Below are 14,006 nucleotides of genomic sequence, written 5' to 3' on the forward strand. Positions count from 1 at the left end.
GACATTGGATTGAAAAAAAACAAAATGGGAAGAGCAAGTGAAGAGGGCAAACTAGGAGAGCTGGTTCTTAAAGGCCATTAATCTGTTTTTCTCACATTCACTTGGATTATCAACCATGGAACAACTTAATTATTCATCAAAATACCAATGAGCTGATTTTCTTGTAAGCTATTAAAACATGCAAATGTTTATGATATACATAAAACAAAACTGTACCCACAGTATGATGACAATTAAAAAAGAAATCCCTATTCTCAAAAAAGAAGACGAGCAGGATACGCAACATATTAAAAGTGATCTCTGGGTGATAAGCTCACAAGTGATTTTTTGCTCCTATTTTTCCCCTTGATATTTATTTTTTTTAAAGAAAAAGCAGCAATATATATTGCTCACAATGCCAAGAGACTTCTTACTCACGGCTCCATAATAGCCTTTATCTGTAAACTTCCATAAACTCCACTAAGAAAAGGGCATCATGGAGTTTCTGTCTTGGCGCAGCGGAAACGAATCCAACTAGGAACCATGAGGTTTCGGCTTTGATCCCTGACCTCGCTCAGTGGATTAAGGATCTGGCGTTGCTCTGAGCTGTGGTGTAGGTCACAGACGAGGCTCAGATCTCTAGTTGCTGTGGTGAAGACCGGCAGCTGTAGCTCTGATTAGATCCTTAGCCTGGGAACCTCCATATACCTTGGGACCCTAAAAAAAGCCAAAGAAAAAAAGAAAGAAAAGGGCAACTTCTACGGTGTGAATAGCCAGAGAGACTGTTTTCTGAGATGCCGGTTGGGTTCATTTAAGGGAGTGTGACAGAGAACAGTTCTGTGGCCTGAAACCTAAACCTTGCTTTTTGTCTCATCTTTAACCCCCTCTATTATTAGTATAGAGTATTTTATCAAGAAAAGATTTATTGTATACCTCCTAAGTACCTGGCTCTGAGCTAGAACTCCATGAAAAACAGTAATTACCTTTAAAAACAGTTAACTGACATGAAAGAAAGATTTATAAGTATGAAATAGTTGTGTTTTGCTTTTTTCTTCTCTAATTATAGGATTTGGAGTTTTTGCTGAACAAGTTGATGAAGCTGTGGAAAATGGATCTAAATAGAAATCCTGTTTGTCTCAAACCAAAATACAGAGATAGATTGATATTGGTGTCCAAATCACTGGGTACATATTTAATATTATATTAATATGGTTTCTCTTAGAGAACGAGACCTGGTTAACTCCTTAGTTAATTTATCTGCAAATCTTCAGAAATATAAATGTGACATCTGATTTCACAAAAACGGTCAACTTTAAATTTGATATTTTAATAAAAGCAAAAGTCAAAAATTGAGAAATAAAACATGAAAAATATCTGCTGTTTAGAATAATTAAGACACCAGACAGTGCTTCCTTGAAAAGAAAATGTGGCTGTTACCAACAAAAGTAGTTAGTCATAAATGTGTAAAAATTGCTGACTTTTTGCCAAATTTTCATTGCACAAATTCTCTGAAGATCTCAACAGACTCTTGGTTTTGTAGATAAAATTGATCGAAGTTTTTATTGCTTGACACTTCCCAAATGGCACCCTAAGAACATACAAGAGTTCCTTTCATTTGAAAGGAGAGCAAAGTAAGGAGTCCCTTATGAGATCCTTACAAATAATAACATTCCTGAATATGCACTATAAAAGGGGAAATGGACCAACACTCATCAATAGGGACCAAGTTTTATGCTGCATGAGAGAGACAAGCACTGCCCTTTCACAGAGGAGATTTGTGAGAGTGCTTCTGTGACATGCTGTACTTGGGTGTAAAAACTAGCATATGGCAAAACCATTTCAAAGCTCATAGCTGTAGTAGACCTTGGTTAATCATAATGCTAGAGCAGTGGTTCTCTTGAGGGAAGGAGGGGTTGACAGAGGGCATATCAGAAACACCCAAGACAATTTTTCAAAACACATATGCAAGGGTCACACCCTGCCCACCCTGTACCCCAAAGAATACACAGGAAGAACAGACATCTATATTTTTAAAGGTAAATTACCTGTATTTTATACTTGGAATACTATCAGTTATTAAAAAATTGTGTTTAAAGAAAGACATGGAAAAATGCTCACAATATGACATTAAAAAGTAGGATTTAATACTGTATAGAGAATTCCATTTTTATATAATACATACATACATACATATACACATAATATATACCTGGAAAATAAAATAATGCTAAGAAATATGCTAAAGTGTTATCAATGGTTTTCAGTGATTATTTTTGGTTGTGGGACAAACAATTTTTTTCCATTTATTTGAATTTTCCAAATATCTTGAAATGTATGAAAATTACTGGGCAATTTTAAGATGCTAAATTTTCAAAATTTTTTAAAGGAACAAAATGTAAAGATATCTGAAATCTCACTTCATAGAACCAAGAGGTCAGCTATGTGAATTATTCCTATTATATCCTATGTCTTAGGATATAATAAGTGTTATTAATGTGTGTACCTTCAAAACACCACATTACATATATAAAACTTATTCTCATTAACATAAAAATATATTTTGCTTTCTCCTATGAATAACCACATAATTATTTAACTGACTAGATAATATTTAATTCCATTGAGTATGACATTTTTGTTTTTTTAAATAACAATATAATTTATTTATGATCCAAGAAGGACGACCATATATCAAATTGTTTACAGTGATTATCTTTGTCGGTGGTGGAAAGGAGAGATATAGATAGTTAATATAGACCCCTTTTATGTTTTTTCATCATGATTCAGCTGATAATAAGCACATACTCTTTTTTGAATTGGAAAAAATAATTAAAAATAAATAAAAGTTCAACAAATATATAGAAGTTTTATAAATAAAGTATTTTAAAAATAAATTTATTTCAGCCTTTGGTATAACTTAAGTTTATGTGCCCTAAACCAGAGGTATATATATTGTAAGAGTATATATATAAAATATATAAAAATATATATAATATATATAATATGTTATACATGAATATATAATATATAAATATATTGTATTTATAATAATATTTATGTTGTATTGATACAAAATATTTATAATATTTATATACTATCTATTTTAACATACATATTTTTATCTAGAAATCCTTGATGGAAAAGAAATTAAAAATATGGAAAGACAATTCCTAATGAATTGGAAAGCATCCAAAGATGCCAAGAAAATCAGCAAGAAAAGGAACAATAAAAATGAGGATACAAGTAACTCAAACATAGGTAAGCAAGTTGTCATTCATTAGTTAATCACTCTACTAGCAAAGGGAATATTCTTCTCAACCAAAAAAAAAAAAAAAAAGCCAAAAATAAGAGTGTTTTGTTTATATATATACGTGTGTGTGTGTGTGTATTTTTTCTTTAAATGGCTGCATCCACAGCATATGGAAGTTCCAGGCCAGGGATTGAATCTGAACCACAGCTGTGACCTACACCACAGGTGTGACAACATCAAATTCTTTAACCCACTGTGCCAGGCCAGGGATGAACCCACACCTCCACAGTGACATGAGCCACTGCAGTCAGGTTCTTAACCCACTGCACCACAGCAGGAACTCCTTGCTTATATTTTTTGTTTAAAATATAACCTTTATTTAATATAACCTTTGTTTAAGGTTCTTGTGGGGTTTTTTTTTTACTTATTTATTTACTTACTTGTTTTACTTATTTACAATTCCCAGGAAATTTTTACATATGAAAATGGTAGCCACTATCAAAAAAAGAGCTATGTTTACTTCATATTTTTTGAGTATTACTATGTCAGCTATGTAAACAGAGAGCCATCAGGGTAGAGAAAAATGAGTAATTTTATATCTGGCAAAGTGCAATTAGTTATGTAAATGACAAAACAACAATCAGCTATATAATTTTTAAAACCTAAGTCACAAGTATATTTGTTTAGTAGCAGGGCAAAAATCACAATTTTCATCAGCATAAGAACATATCGCAACCACATATGCAGCCTATACTCTGTGGCCTGTCCCCTTTCCTATGTATACATCCAACATTTGAATATTTTGATTATAATACGCCTAAGGATGTGTTAACTTAGGGCATGCCACCTATTGCCTAACCAATGAAACTAAATGTAGCTAAGTTAATCTTAATAATCATCTTTATCATGTTGGGGAGCATCCTCAAATTCACTCTTTATAGACTCTATAGTGAATAACACTGAAATGGGCCCCTTTCTTCCTCTGTTCCATGGTCATGTTTGAATGCTAATGGTCTTCTTATTCCACAGCTAACAGGGGATGGAGGCATAAAAAGGGGCTAGCCAGGGGAATAGGAAAAGGGGAACTTAAAGAGTGTAGTAAGGTTTTATACATGAATAGCATATCCTAGGAGCTCTGCCACTCTAGGACAAGAGGTTGAAGTGAAGAGAAGCAGATGAGGAAAGCTCTAATGATTTTGCCATATCGTGTCCACTGAATATGAACTGTGAAAATTATTTCAAAGAATGGGACTTTCTGAGCTGAGGGTATACCCATGAGGGATGATACAGTGTTGCACAGGGTTGCAATGTGAATTTCTCAGGATCTAAAACGTATAAAATGGACAGGAGGCATTTCTCCTCCTCTGCTTATACCTGGCTGGCTATGAAGGGCAAAACTAGACACAGGGTAAGGATTTATATATTTTCAGTATTATCCCAAAGATGCAAAGTACTGCCAAAGCAATGTCAAGAAAAAACAACAAAGATGGAGAGATCATGCTTTCTGATTTCAAACTACAGCAAACTTGGATCATATAATAATGTAGCAGATACTATTTTTAAAAAATCAGCATAAAAGTGAACCTGAGCCGATAAAAACCAGTGTCATTCAAGGGTCAAATATATACTACAAAGCTACAGTAAACAAAAAAGTACAGTACTGGCACAAAATTAGACACACAGATCAATGGAACAGAATAGAGAGATTAGAAATAAGCCCATGCCTATATAGCCAATTAATCTACAACAAAGGAGGCAAGAATATACAATGGAGGAAAGATAGCCTCTTCATTAAATGGTGTGAAGAAAACTAAGCAGGTACGTGCAAAAGAATCAAACTGGACCACTTTCTCACACCATATACAAAAATAAACTAAAAAATGGATTAAAGACTTAAATATAATAGCTGAAACCATAAAACTCCTAGAAGAAAACATGGGCAGTGAGCTCTTTGACACTGGTCCTAGCAATATTCTTTTTGGATCTGTCTCCGCAGGCAAGGGAAACAAACGCAAAAACAAACAAATGGGACTATGTCAAACTGAAAACCTTTTGCACAGAGAAGTAGACTACCAACTTAGTGAAAAGACAGCCTACTGAATGGGAGAAGATTACTGCAAATGATAGGATCAAGAAGGGATTGATATATAAAATACACAAAGAACTCATACAGGTCAGGATCAGAAAAACAACCCAATTAAAAAATGGGCAGAAGACATGAATAGACATTTTTCAAAAGAAGACATATAGTAGATGTTTAATAGACACATGAAAAGATGCTCAGCATCACTACTCATCAAGGAAGTAAAAATAAAACCACAATGAGATACCACCTCACACCTATCAGAATGGCAATTACCGAAAAGACAACAAATAACAAGGACGGCAAGGATGTGGAGAAAGGGAACCCTGATAAACTGTTTGTGGGATTGTAAACTGGTGCAGCAACTATGGTAAAATGTATGGAGACTCTTTTAAAAATTAAAAATAGAACTGCCTTATGATCCAGCAATTCCCCTTCTGGGTATCTACTCAAAGAAAACAACAACACTAATTTGAAAAGATATATACACACCAAAGTTCATTGCAGCATAATTTATAATAGCCAAGATATGGAAGAAATCTAAGTATCCATCAATAGATGAATGGATAAAGAAGATGTGATATATACAATGGAATATTACTCAGCCATTAAAAATAAAAATAAAATCTTGCCACTTGTGATAACATGGATGGATATAGAGGGTGGAAATCATTTCACAATGATGCAAATGTCAAATCACTATGTAGTACTTCTGAAAATAACAAAATATTGTACATTATATTTCAATAAATAAACTAATTTCAGGCATACCTTGATTTACTGCAGTTCACTTTACTGCACTTCACAGATATTGCACTCTGTACAAACTGAAAGTTTGTGACAAACCTGCATTGAGAAAGCAACTGGCATCATTTTTCCAACAGCATTTCCAACAAACGTATATCCAAAGAAGACCTATAAAATGGCCAACAGGTATATTTTTAAAATCTTCAATGTCACTAATCAACAGGGAAAGGCAAATCAAAACCACAGTTAAGATCCTCCCTCATACCTGTCCGGATGGCTATTATTAAATGACAGAAAATAAAAAACAACAAATGTTGGTAGGGATGTAGATAAAATTGGAACCCCTGCACTCTGTTGGTGGTAGTGCAAAATGGTGCAAACACTGTTAAAAACAGTATAACAAGGCCTCAAAATTTAAATGCAGAACTACCATACTACCCAGCAACCTCACTTCTGAGTATTTATCCAAAAGAACTGAAATCAGGCTCTTAAAGAGATCTTAACACTCCTATGTTAACTGCAGCACTATTCACAATATCCAAAACGTAGAAACCACCTAAATGTCCACTGATGGATGAAAGGATAAAGAAAATAAGTGTGTGTGTGTGTGTGTGTGTGTGTGTATTAACCTTTAAAAAGAGGGAGATTCTGTAATATGAAAAAATGTGGATGAACCTTGGGGAACCTTATGCTAAATTAAAATAAACCAGTCACAGAAAGGCAAATACTGCATAATTCCACATATATGAGGAATAGTCAAATTCATAGAATCAGAGAGTGGAATGGTGGCTGCGAGGGGCTAGGAGGTGGGGGAAATGAGGAGTTACTAATCAATAGGCATGAAGTTCCAGTCAAGCAAGATGAATAAGCTCTAGAGATCTGCTATATAAAGTTGTACCTATAGTCAACAATAATATATTTGCTGTATATTTTAAAAATCATTAACAGGGTAGATTTTGTGTTAAATGTTCTTACCAAATTTTTTAAAAGCCATATTGAATGTTACATAGTACAGAAGCATCATTTCATACCTTATTGTAGTTGGTATCATAATAATCATTAATAATTTGAAATGGAAAGCACTTCAGTCTAGGAAGCCAAAGAGGGCAGGGAAGAAAAGAGAGCTAATATTTACTGTGGAAACATTTCAGATACTTATCACGTTATTGTTTTAATCATTTTAACTTGTGATAAGATGAAATTTAGGTGAAGAAAATTATTATATTCATTTTTCAGCTGGGAAAGCTGAGTTTTATGAAGATGAAATAAATTCTCTAAGGTCACAAAAATAGCATGGAGCACAGTGATTGATTAATCAAAGTTATCTAACTTCATAAAAAAGCTTTGGCTTCTAGTGACCACTCTAGCGATGACTGGTTAAATCATGCTTGGACATGAGGATAATAATGTCACTCTACTTAGAAATTCACTTCAGTTTGGTGGGAATTTAAAAACATCTACAAGTGTGTAAACATGTGATATATAAACAATTAATTTTCATGAATAAAAAGGAACTAGGGAGGAAAAGCAGACTATTACAACAGAACTTTGAAATTTTTAAAGTATTCAAATGGATTATATTATTTACTATGTTGAAAAATAGACTCTGAGGTCAATTATTATTATTATTATCTTTTTTTGTCTTTTCTAGGGCCGCTCCCGTGGTATATGGAGGTTCCCAGGGTAGGGGTCTCATCGGAGCTGTAGCCACTGGCCTAGCCAGAGCCACAGCAACGCGGGATCCAAGCCGCGTCTGTGACCTACACCACAGCTCACAGCAACACCTGATCCCTAACCTACTAAGCTAGGCCAGGGACTGAACCTGAAACCTCATGGTTCCTAGTCAGATTCATTAACCACTGTGCCACAACGGGAACTCCTTTTTTTTGTTTTTGAGTTCAATTAATTTTTTTTTGTCTTTTTGTCTTTTTAAGTCCCCACCCACAGCATATGAAGATTCCCAGTCCAAGGGTCGAATTGGAACTGTAGCCACCAGCCTATGCCACAGCAATGCCAGATCCTTAACCCACTGAGCGAGGCCAGGGATCAAACCCACAACCTCATAGTTCCTAGTCAGATTTGTTTCCGCTGCACCACGACAGGAACTCTTGAGGTCAATTACATTGAAGTAAAATTGAAGTTGAAAGCTGATAAGCTGAAATAGAAATTATCTGAGTTTTCCTCAGGAATACTTATCTATTCTCTGTTGGCCATTTGTAGATACCGTTCTTTCTCATTTCCTATACACATTTGCCATTCCCAACCAAACAAATGGTACAGTTCTGAGCCTTCCAGGCTTATAACCAGTGACATCCCTAGATGCATATATGTAACACGCAGTAACTCTATCCTTAGGTATGTGGCTTACACTATGGTCTCTATGTAAAGTCTCTATTATTGCTACTCAAGAGAAATGGGAAACATGAATTACAGTCTAGAAGATATATTGTGTTTCTAAATTTACAATATACCTTCAGGTCTTCAGAAGAGCTAAGATGAACCACTTAAAGGTACCTCTGCACAACCAAATACATTGTAAGTGAATAGGAAGTCTTAGAAAGATAGTCATTTTTGTAAAAGGGCTACCTTTTACATATTTTTGGTAGCCCTGTAAATTTGGAGCTCTATATGGTAAAATTACAGGGATTATGACCTCAGACTTCAGGGATCTTACCAAAAGAAATAGTTTCCTAAATGCAGTCACATTAACTATATAGCTCAAAATTAGAAGCAAAATCAAACACTTTAACAAAATTCAAAATATCTGAATATCTTTTAGCATTTACTTTGTTAGTGCTTTGATGGAAATATTCATTTATCCATATAATAAACACTTGTTGAGCACTGTGGATGTGCCCAAGACTATACTAGGCACTGGAATTAGAGGTGAATAAGGCAGTCTTGGAGTTTCTGTAGTGGCTCGGCAGTAATGAATCTGACCAGCATCCATGAGGACATAGGTTCAATCCCTGGCCTCGCTCAATGGGTTAAGGATTCTTCGTTGCCGTGAGCTGTGATGTAGGTCACAGACTCGGCTTGGATCTGGAGTTGCTATAGCTGTGGCATAAGCTGGCAGCTGCAGTTCTGATTCAACCTCTAGCCTTGGAACTTCCGTATGCTGCAGATGTGGCCCTAAAAATCAAAAAAATAAAAATAAAAATAAAAATAAAATAAGGCAGTCTTTACTTAAAAGGAAATCACTCCTGGAAGGGAAGGAGGATCTAAACAGGGAAATGATGTGGAATATTAAGTATGAAAATAAAGGAATGAGGAGTTCCCGTCGTGGCGCAGTGGTTAACGAATCCGACTAGGAACCATGAGGTTGCGGGTTCGGTCCCTGCCCTTGCTCAGTGGGTTAACGATCTGGCGTTGCCGTGAGCTGTGGTGTAGGTTGCAGACGCGGCTCAGATCCCGCGTTGCTGTGGCTCTGGCGTAGGCCGGTGGCTACAGCTCCGATTGGACCCCTAGCCTGGGAAGGGAACCTACATATGCCGCGGGAGCGGCCCAAAGAAATAGAAAAAAAAAAAAAAAAAAGAAAAGAAAATAAAGGAATGAACACATTGCCAAAACTAAACTAATCTACTCCCCAAAGGTTAAACACACTGAAAAAAATGAACTTATAACAACTAAATGCAAGGGCAGTTAATATTTATATTAATGTCGATGTACCCATCTTGCCTATGAGAGTTGACCATAAACTTTCCTGTGTAGGTTCTCATGTATGAAAGTCTGTGATATTTATGCTGTATAGCACAGAGAACTATATCTAATCACTTCTGATGGAACATATTGGAGGGTAGTGTAAAAAAAAGAATGTAGACACATGTATAACTGGGTCACTCTGCTGTACAGCAGAAACTGACAGAACACTGTAAATCAACTATAATAAAAATTTTAAAAACTTAAAAAAAGAAAGTCCATAATATTTTATCTTGGATATTAATTTTTAATTGGTTTTGCTGTACATATATTTAACCTTACTTAATTCCATTTCATAAGATATAATTTTAGATAGTCTAATGCTGTTTTTTCCATTTTTACAATTTAGTTATTAGTTTCAAAGCAGAATGCTTTTAATTCTTTGTACGCTACAGGTAACTTTGAAACGATGCATCACACAGTTCCTGTTTATTACCCACAAGTGGGTAAGCCAAAATTAGTTTTTTTCTCTGATATACAGAGATACTTTGCAAATGGAAATGCATCTCCAAAAAGCATCGAAGAAGATAACCCTAAAATTACTGAAGAGATGGGGTAGGCTTTTTCAAATATTTGTGTGATTTCTCTTTTGTGGGGAGGATGGGACACCCTCACTGTCAAGACAGAAGAGAGACCCTCTGTCTCCTACTTCTCTATTGTCAAATTCTTCTTGCCCAGCACCCCCAAAAAGTTCGTTGTTCAACTGCCCAACAATATAAAGTTGCAGGGGAAGGGCTGATTTTCGATGAGCTGGGAGTTACAAATTAAATGCTCTCACTGAGTAGGGCACATGACTCAGGAAAGTCCCAGAAGCAGCAGGTAAATATCTCTGAATGAGCAGGGATCATATCAAAGCAGCCTGAGGCCCAGATGGTCCTCCAGTGAGGGGATGGCTATAGCAAGGACATCTGGTGGTAGAAAGAGTGGAAATCCAAAGCACTGCTACAGAGACAGGCTACTTTCACCACTTCTCTAAACCAAAGTTTCTTAATCTGGTGTCCCCGAAAGAGACATCAGAAGTTTCATTAGATTCTCCAAGAGAAGAGTTCCCATCATGGCACAGTGGAAACAAATCCCACTAGGAACCATGAGGTTGCGGGTTCGATCCCTGGCTTCGCTCAGTGGGTTACAGATCCAGCGTTGCTGTGACCTGTGGTATAGGTGGCAGACTCAGCTTGGATCCTACATTGCTGTGGCTGTGGTGTAGGCTCGCAGCTGCAGCTCCCATTCGACTCCTAGCCTGGGAACTTCCATATGCCTGGGGTGTAGCCCTAAAAGTTAAAAAAAATAAAAATAAAAAAAAAAAGATTCTCAAAGAGATTTATAATCCAAAAATAGTTTATAAATCACTTCTAAACCTCGAGTTTATACATAATTTAGCTCATTATGAATCAGCTCTAAGTCTCCTGATGAGAAGAAAGTTTACTTTTTTGGTTTTAAAAAGTTGTGGTTTTTTTGTTTTTGTTTTTTTGTGTGTGTGTGTGTGTCTTTTTAGAGCCACACCCACAGCATATGGAGGTTCCCAGTCTAGGGGTCTTAACTTCTAAGTACTGCTAAGACAAGCTATCCTAAAGAAACCAGGAGAATAGAGGATTCTATTCTTTTTTTTTTTTTTTTTTTTGTCTTTTTGTCTTTTTGTCTTTTTTTTTTGTTGTTGTTGCTATTTCTTTGGCCGCTCCCGCGGCATATGGAGGTTCCCTTCCCAGGCTAGGGGTCCAATCGGAGCTGTAGCCACCGGCCTACGCCAGAGCCACAGCAACGCGGGATCTGAGCCGCGTCTGCAACCTACACCACAGCTCACGGCAACTCTGGATCGTTAACCCACTGAGCAAGGGCAGGGACCGAACCCGCAACCTCATGGTTCCTAGTCGGATTCGTTAACCACTGCGCCACGACGGGAACTCCGAGGGTTCTATTCTAATATAAAGAATGCCATGCTTCTGCCACTATCAGAGATGTTGATTATGTTCAATCTTGAGTCTGTAGTTTTACCATGTGAAAAAGCACTACATAAATATTTTCTTTTAAATATTTTTATTTCCTCAAGTAACATTTTCACTGAGGACATGCCAAAATATTGTTTTGGTATCACAAATGATTTAAGTCTTATTAATTTTTTTGTCTTTTTTTTAGGGTCACACCCGCGGCATAGGGAGGTGCCCAGGCTAGGGGTCGAATTTGGAGCTGTAGCTGCTGGCCTACACCACAGCCACAGCAACGCCAGATCGGGGCTGCATCTGTGACCTACACTACAGCTCATGGCAACGCAGGATCCTTAACCTACTAAGCGAGGCCAGAGATCGAACCTGCATCCTCATGGATGCTAGTCAGATTCGTTTCCACTATGCCACAATGGGAACTCTCGATTTAAGTCTATTAAATGGGAATATCAATTCTACCTCTCTTTAATAAAAGGTGATGAAATATATTACGAAATTTCATTAAGCTCTTGATAATAGATTTTTAGGGTGTGCCTGTTGCTAACATTTTACTAGTTTAGTGTAAAGCTAAGAGACAAGAATAAAATCAGGTCAGTAAAGAACTAAAAACAAAATACATAGCTCAAATATAAAGAATATATTTTTAGTTTCTAAAAAGTTGACTGAAGCAACTCCTTATCTTAATTACTGTAAGGAAGAGAATGAGCTGGGATCAGCAGAGGGGTCCCTTACAGCCTATATTTAAGATTTGACGTGGGGAGCCTGCTTGGAGATGGAAAGGAGCTTGGAGGCTTCTTTCAAAACGCTAAAAGCATGTGCCCCACATTTCTTTAAGGTTTACACTCTGAAAGCTAGGCCTATATCCTATGTGGAACACAGTGAAGCAACATCTGCCCAATGACAGGGGAAATGTTTTCCACCTCCTTTATAAATGCATGCAGTCTATGCTCATGTATATTTACACAAGCCTGCTTTCCCTACAGGGAGGAAAAAGTCAGACTTCGTTGACGTTGCTTTTGACCCTCAAACTTAAGTTGATACTATCAATGTACACTTTAATTAAAGATTGGTTCAATGCTATTTTTTTATTTAAAGGCTGATTCTGAACAAATGCCTTCACTGTTCAATTAAAAATAGTATATGGTATTAAACAAAAAACATGCACATTATTCCTTCTTTCTACGTGTGTCACAATAAATACTTCTGACAGATGTTTCCTCTTTTCAAATATGCTAGGAGGTACTTGAGCCTTAATAATTTAAAAATAGGTATTAAATGCATTCATATATTGTAAATAAGATCCACTGAGAATACTGTATAGCAACTGTATAATGAAAAAAGCAAATTGTTACTTGGTTAACTATTTTTCAATCCTAAGAAATGTCGGTAGCATCAATCCATCTCTTTTACTAATGTAAAAATAACTTTCTAGCTGGATTAGAATGCCTTTAGCTTCACATACTTGTAAGGAATGTGACTCTCTGGGACCCAAAATTCACAGGAAATGTTCACTGTATCATTTAACTATTTATAAAATATCTACTATCTTTAGTTACAATATGGAAGCATTAGGTTTCTTTGAGTTAAAAAGTGAACCTAAACACAATCAAAATAATTTGCTTTTCCCACTGTTAAGGTTACGTTTGAACAGTTCTAACAACAGATCTCCTATGTGCTTCAAAAAGAATTTTTTTAAAACTTACACAATGTACTTAGTCATGAAACTCTGGGATGATCTTATATAAACTTATTTGCAAAGCTCTAAATGTCTTTAATTTTGCTGTGTTAAACCTAACCTCAGTCTAATTAATTTTTATATGCAAAATAGACATTTGTAACTGTAATATAGGTATAATGTTAAAATTTTGGTTTGCAGTAATCAAAGAACCCTTTTGAAATTAGGACAACCCCCACCTCCCTCAAAAAAAAAATAGTGCTAAGCAACCACTATTAGAACAATTTAAGCTAGCTTTTGTGACTTCTAGTCTCAACCCTCTCAATGGCTTACTCTGTGAACAAGAGTTATGTAAGATCTAAGTTATAAGAACTGTATTCATTATTTTCCATTGTAAAATGTCTATTTTGGATGCTTAGTCTTCATGCCCCAAACGGATTTTAAAACACAGTAGGACCCGTTGAGATAAGAATATTATCAGCTGTATTTTATATATGAGGACCATGACCACCGGAGAAGCCCAGTCAGAAGGACCCAAAGTCACAGGAGGCAGAGTTGGGACTTGAATCCAGGTCACTGACCCCAAAAGCCAAGCTCTTAACTACACTGCAAAGGGGCCCAAAAATGCACTAA

General features: G+C 36.1%; 2 protein-coding genes across 4 annotated transcripts in view; one reads left to right on the forward strand and one right to left on the reverse strand.

Annotated features, from left to right (window-relative positions):
• CSPP1 (centrosome and spindle pole associated protein 1) overlaps positions 1–14,006 on the reverse strand; it is a 230,271-nt gene that overhangs the window by 184,586 nt on the left and 31,679 nt on the right. The window lies entirely within an intron of this gene.
• PPP1R42 (protein phosphatase 1 regulatory subunit 42) overlaps positions 1–14,006 on the forward strand; it is a 44,638-nt gene that overhangs the window by 26,898 nt on the left and 3,734 nt on the right. For 2 of the 3 annotated variants that reach the window (XM_005663043.3, XM_021089278.1), the window contains 3 exons: positions 1,046–1,163; positions 3,106–3,237; positions 10,154–10,313. In XM_005663043.3, the coding sequence (XP_005663100.1) occupies positions 1,046–1,163; positions 3,106–3,237; positions 10,154–10,313 (410 nt within the window). The remainder of the gene's footprint in view (positions 1–1,045; positions 1,164–3,105; positions 3,238–10,153; positions 10,314–14,006) is intronic. The other variant, XM_001926086.4, reaches the window with a different exon arrangement.

The sequence above is a fragment of the Sus scrofa genome, chromosome 4 (assembly GCF_000003025.6).
Source record: "Sus scrofa isolate TJ Tabasco breed Duroc chromosome 4, Sscrofa11.1, whole genome shotgun sequence".
Classification (NCBI taxonomy): Eukaryota; Metazoa; Chordata; class Mammalia; order Artiodactyla; family Suidae; genus Sus; species Sus scrofa.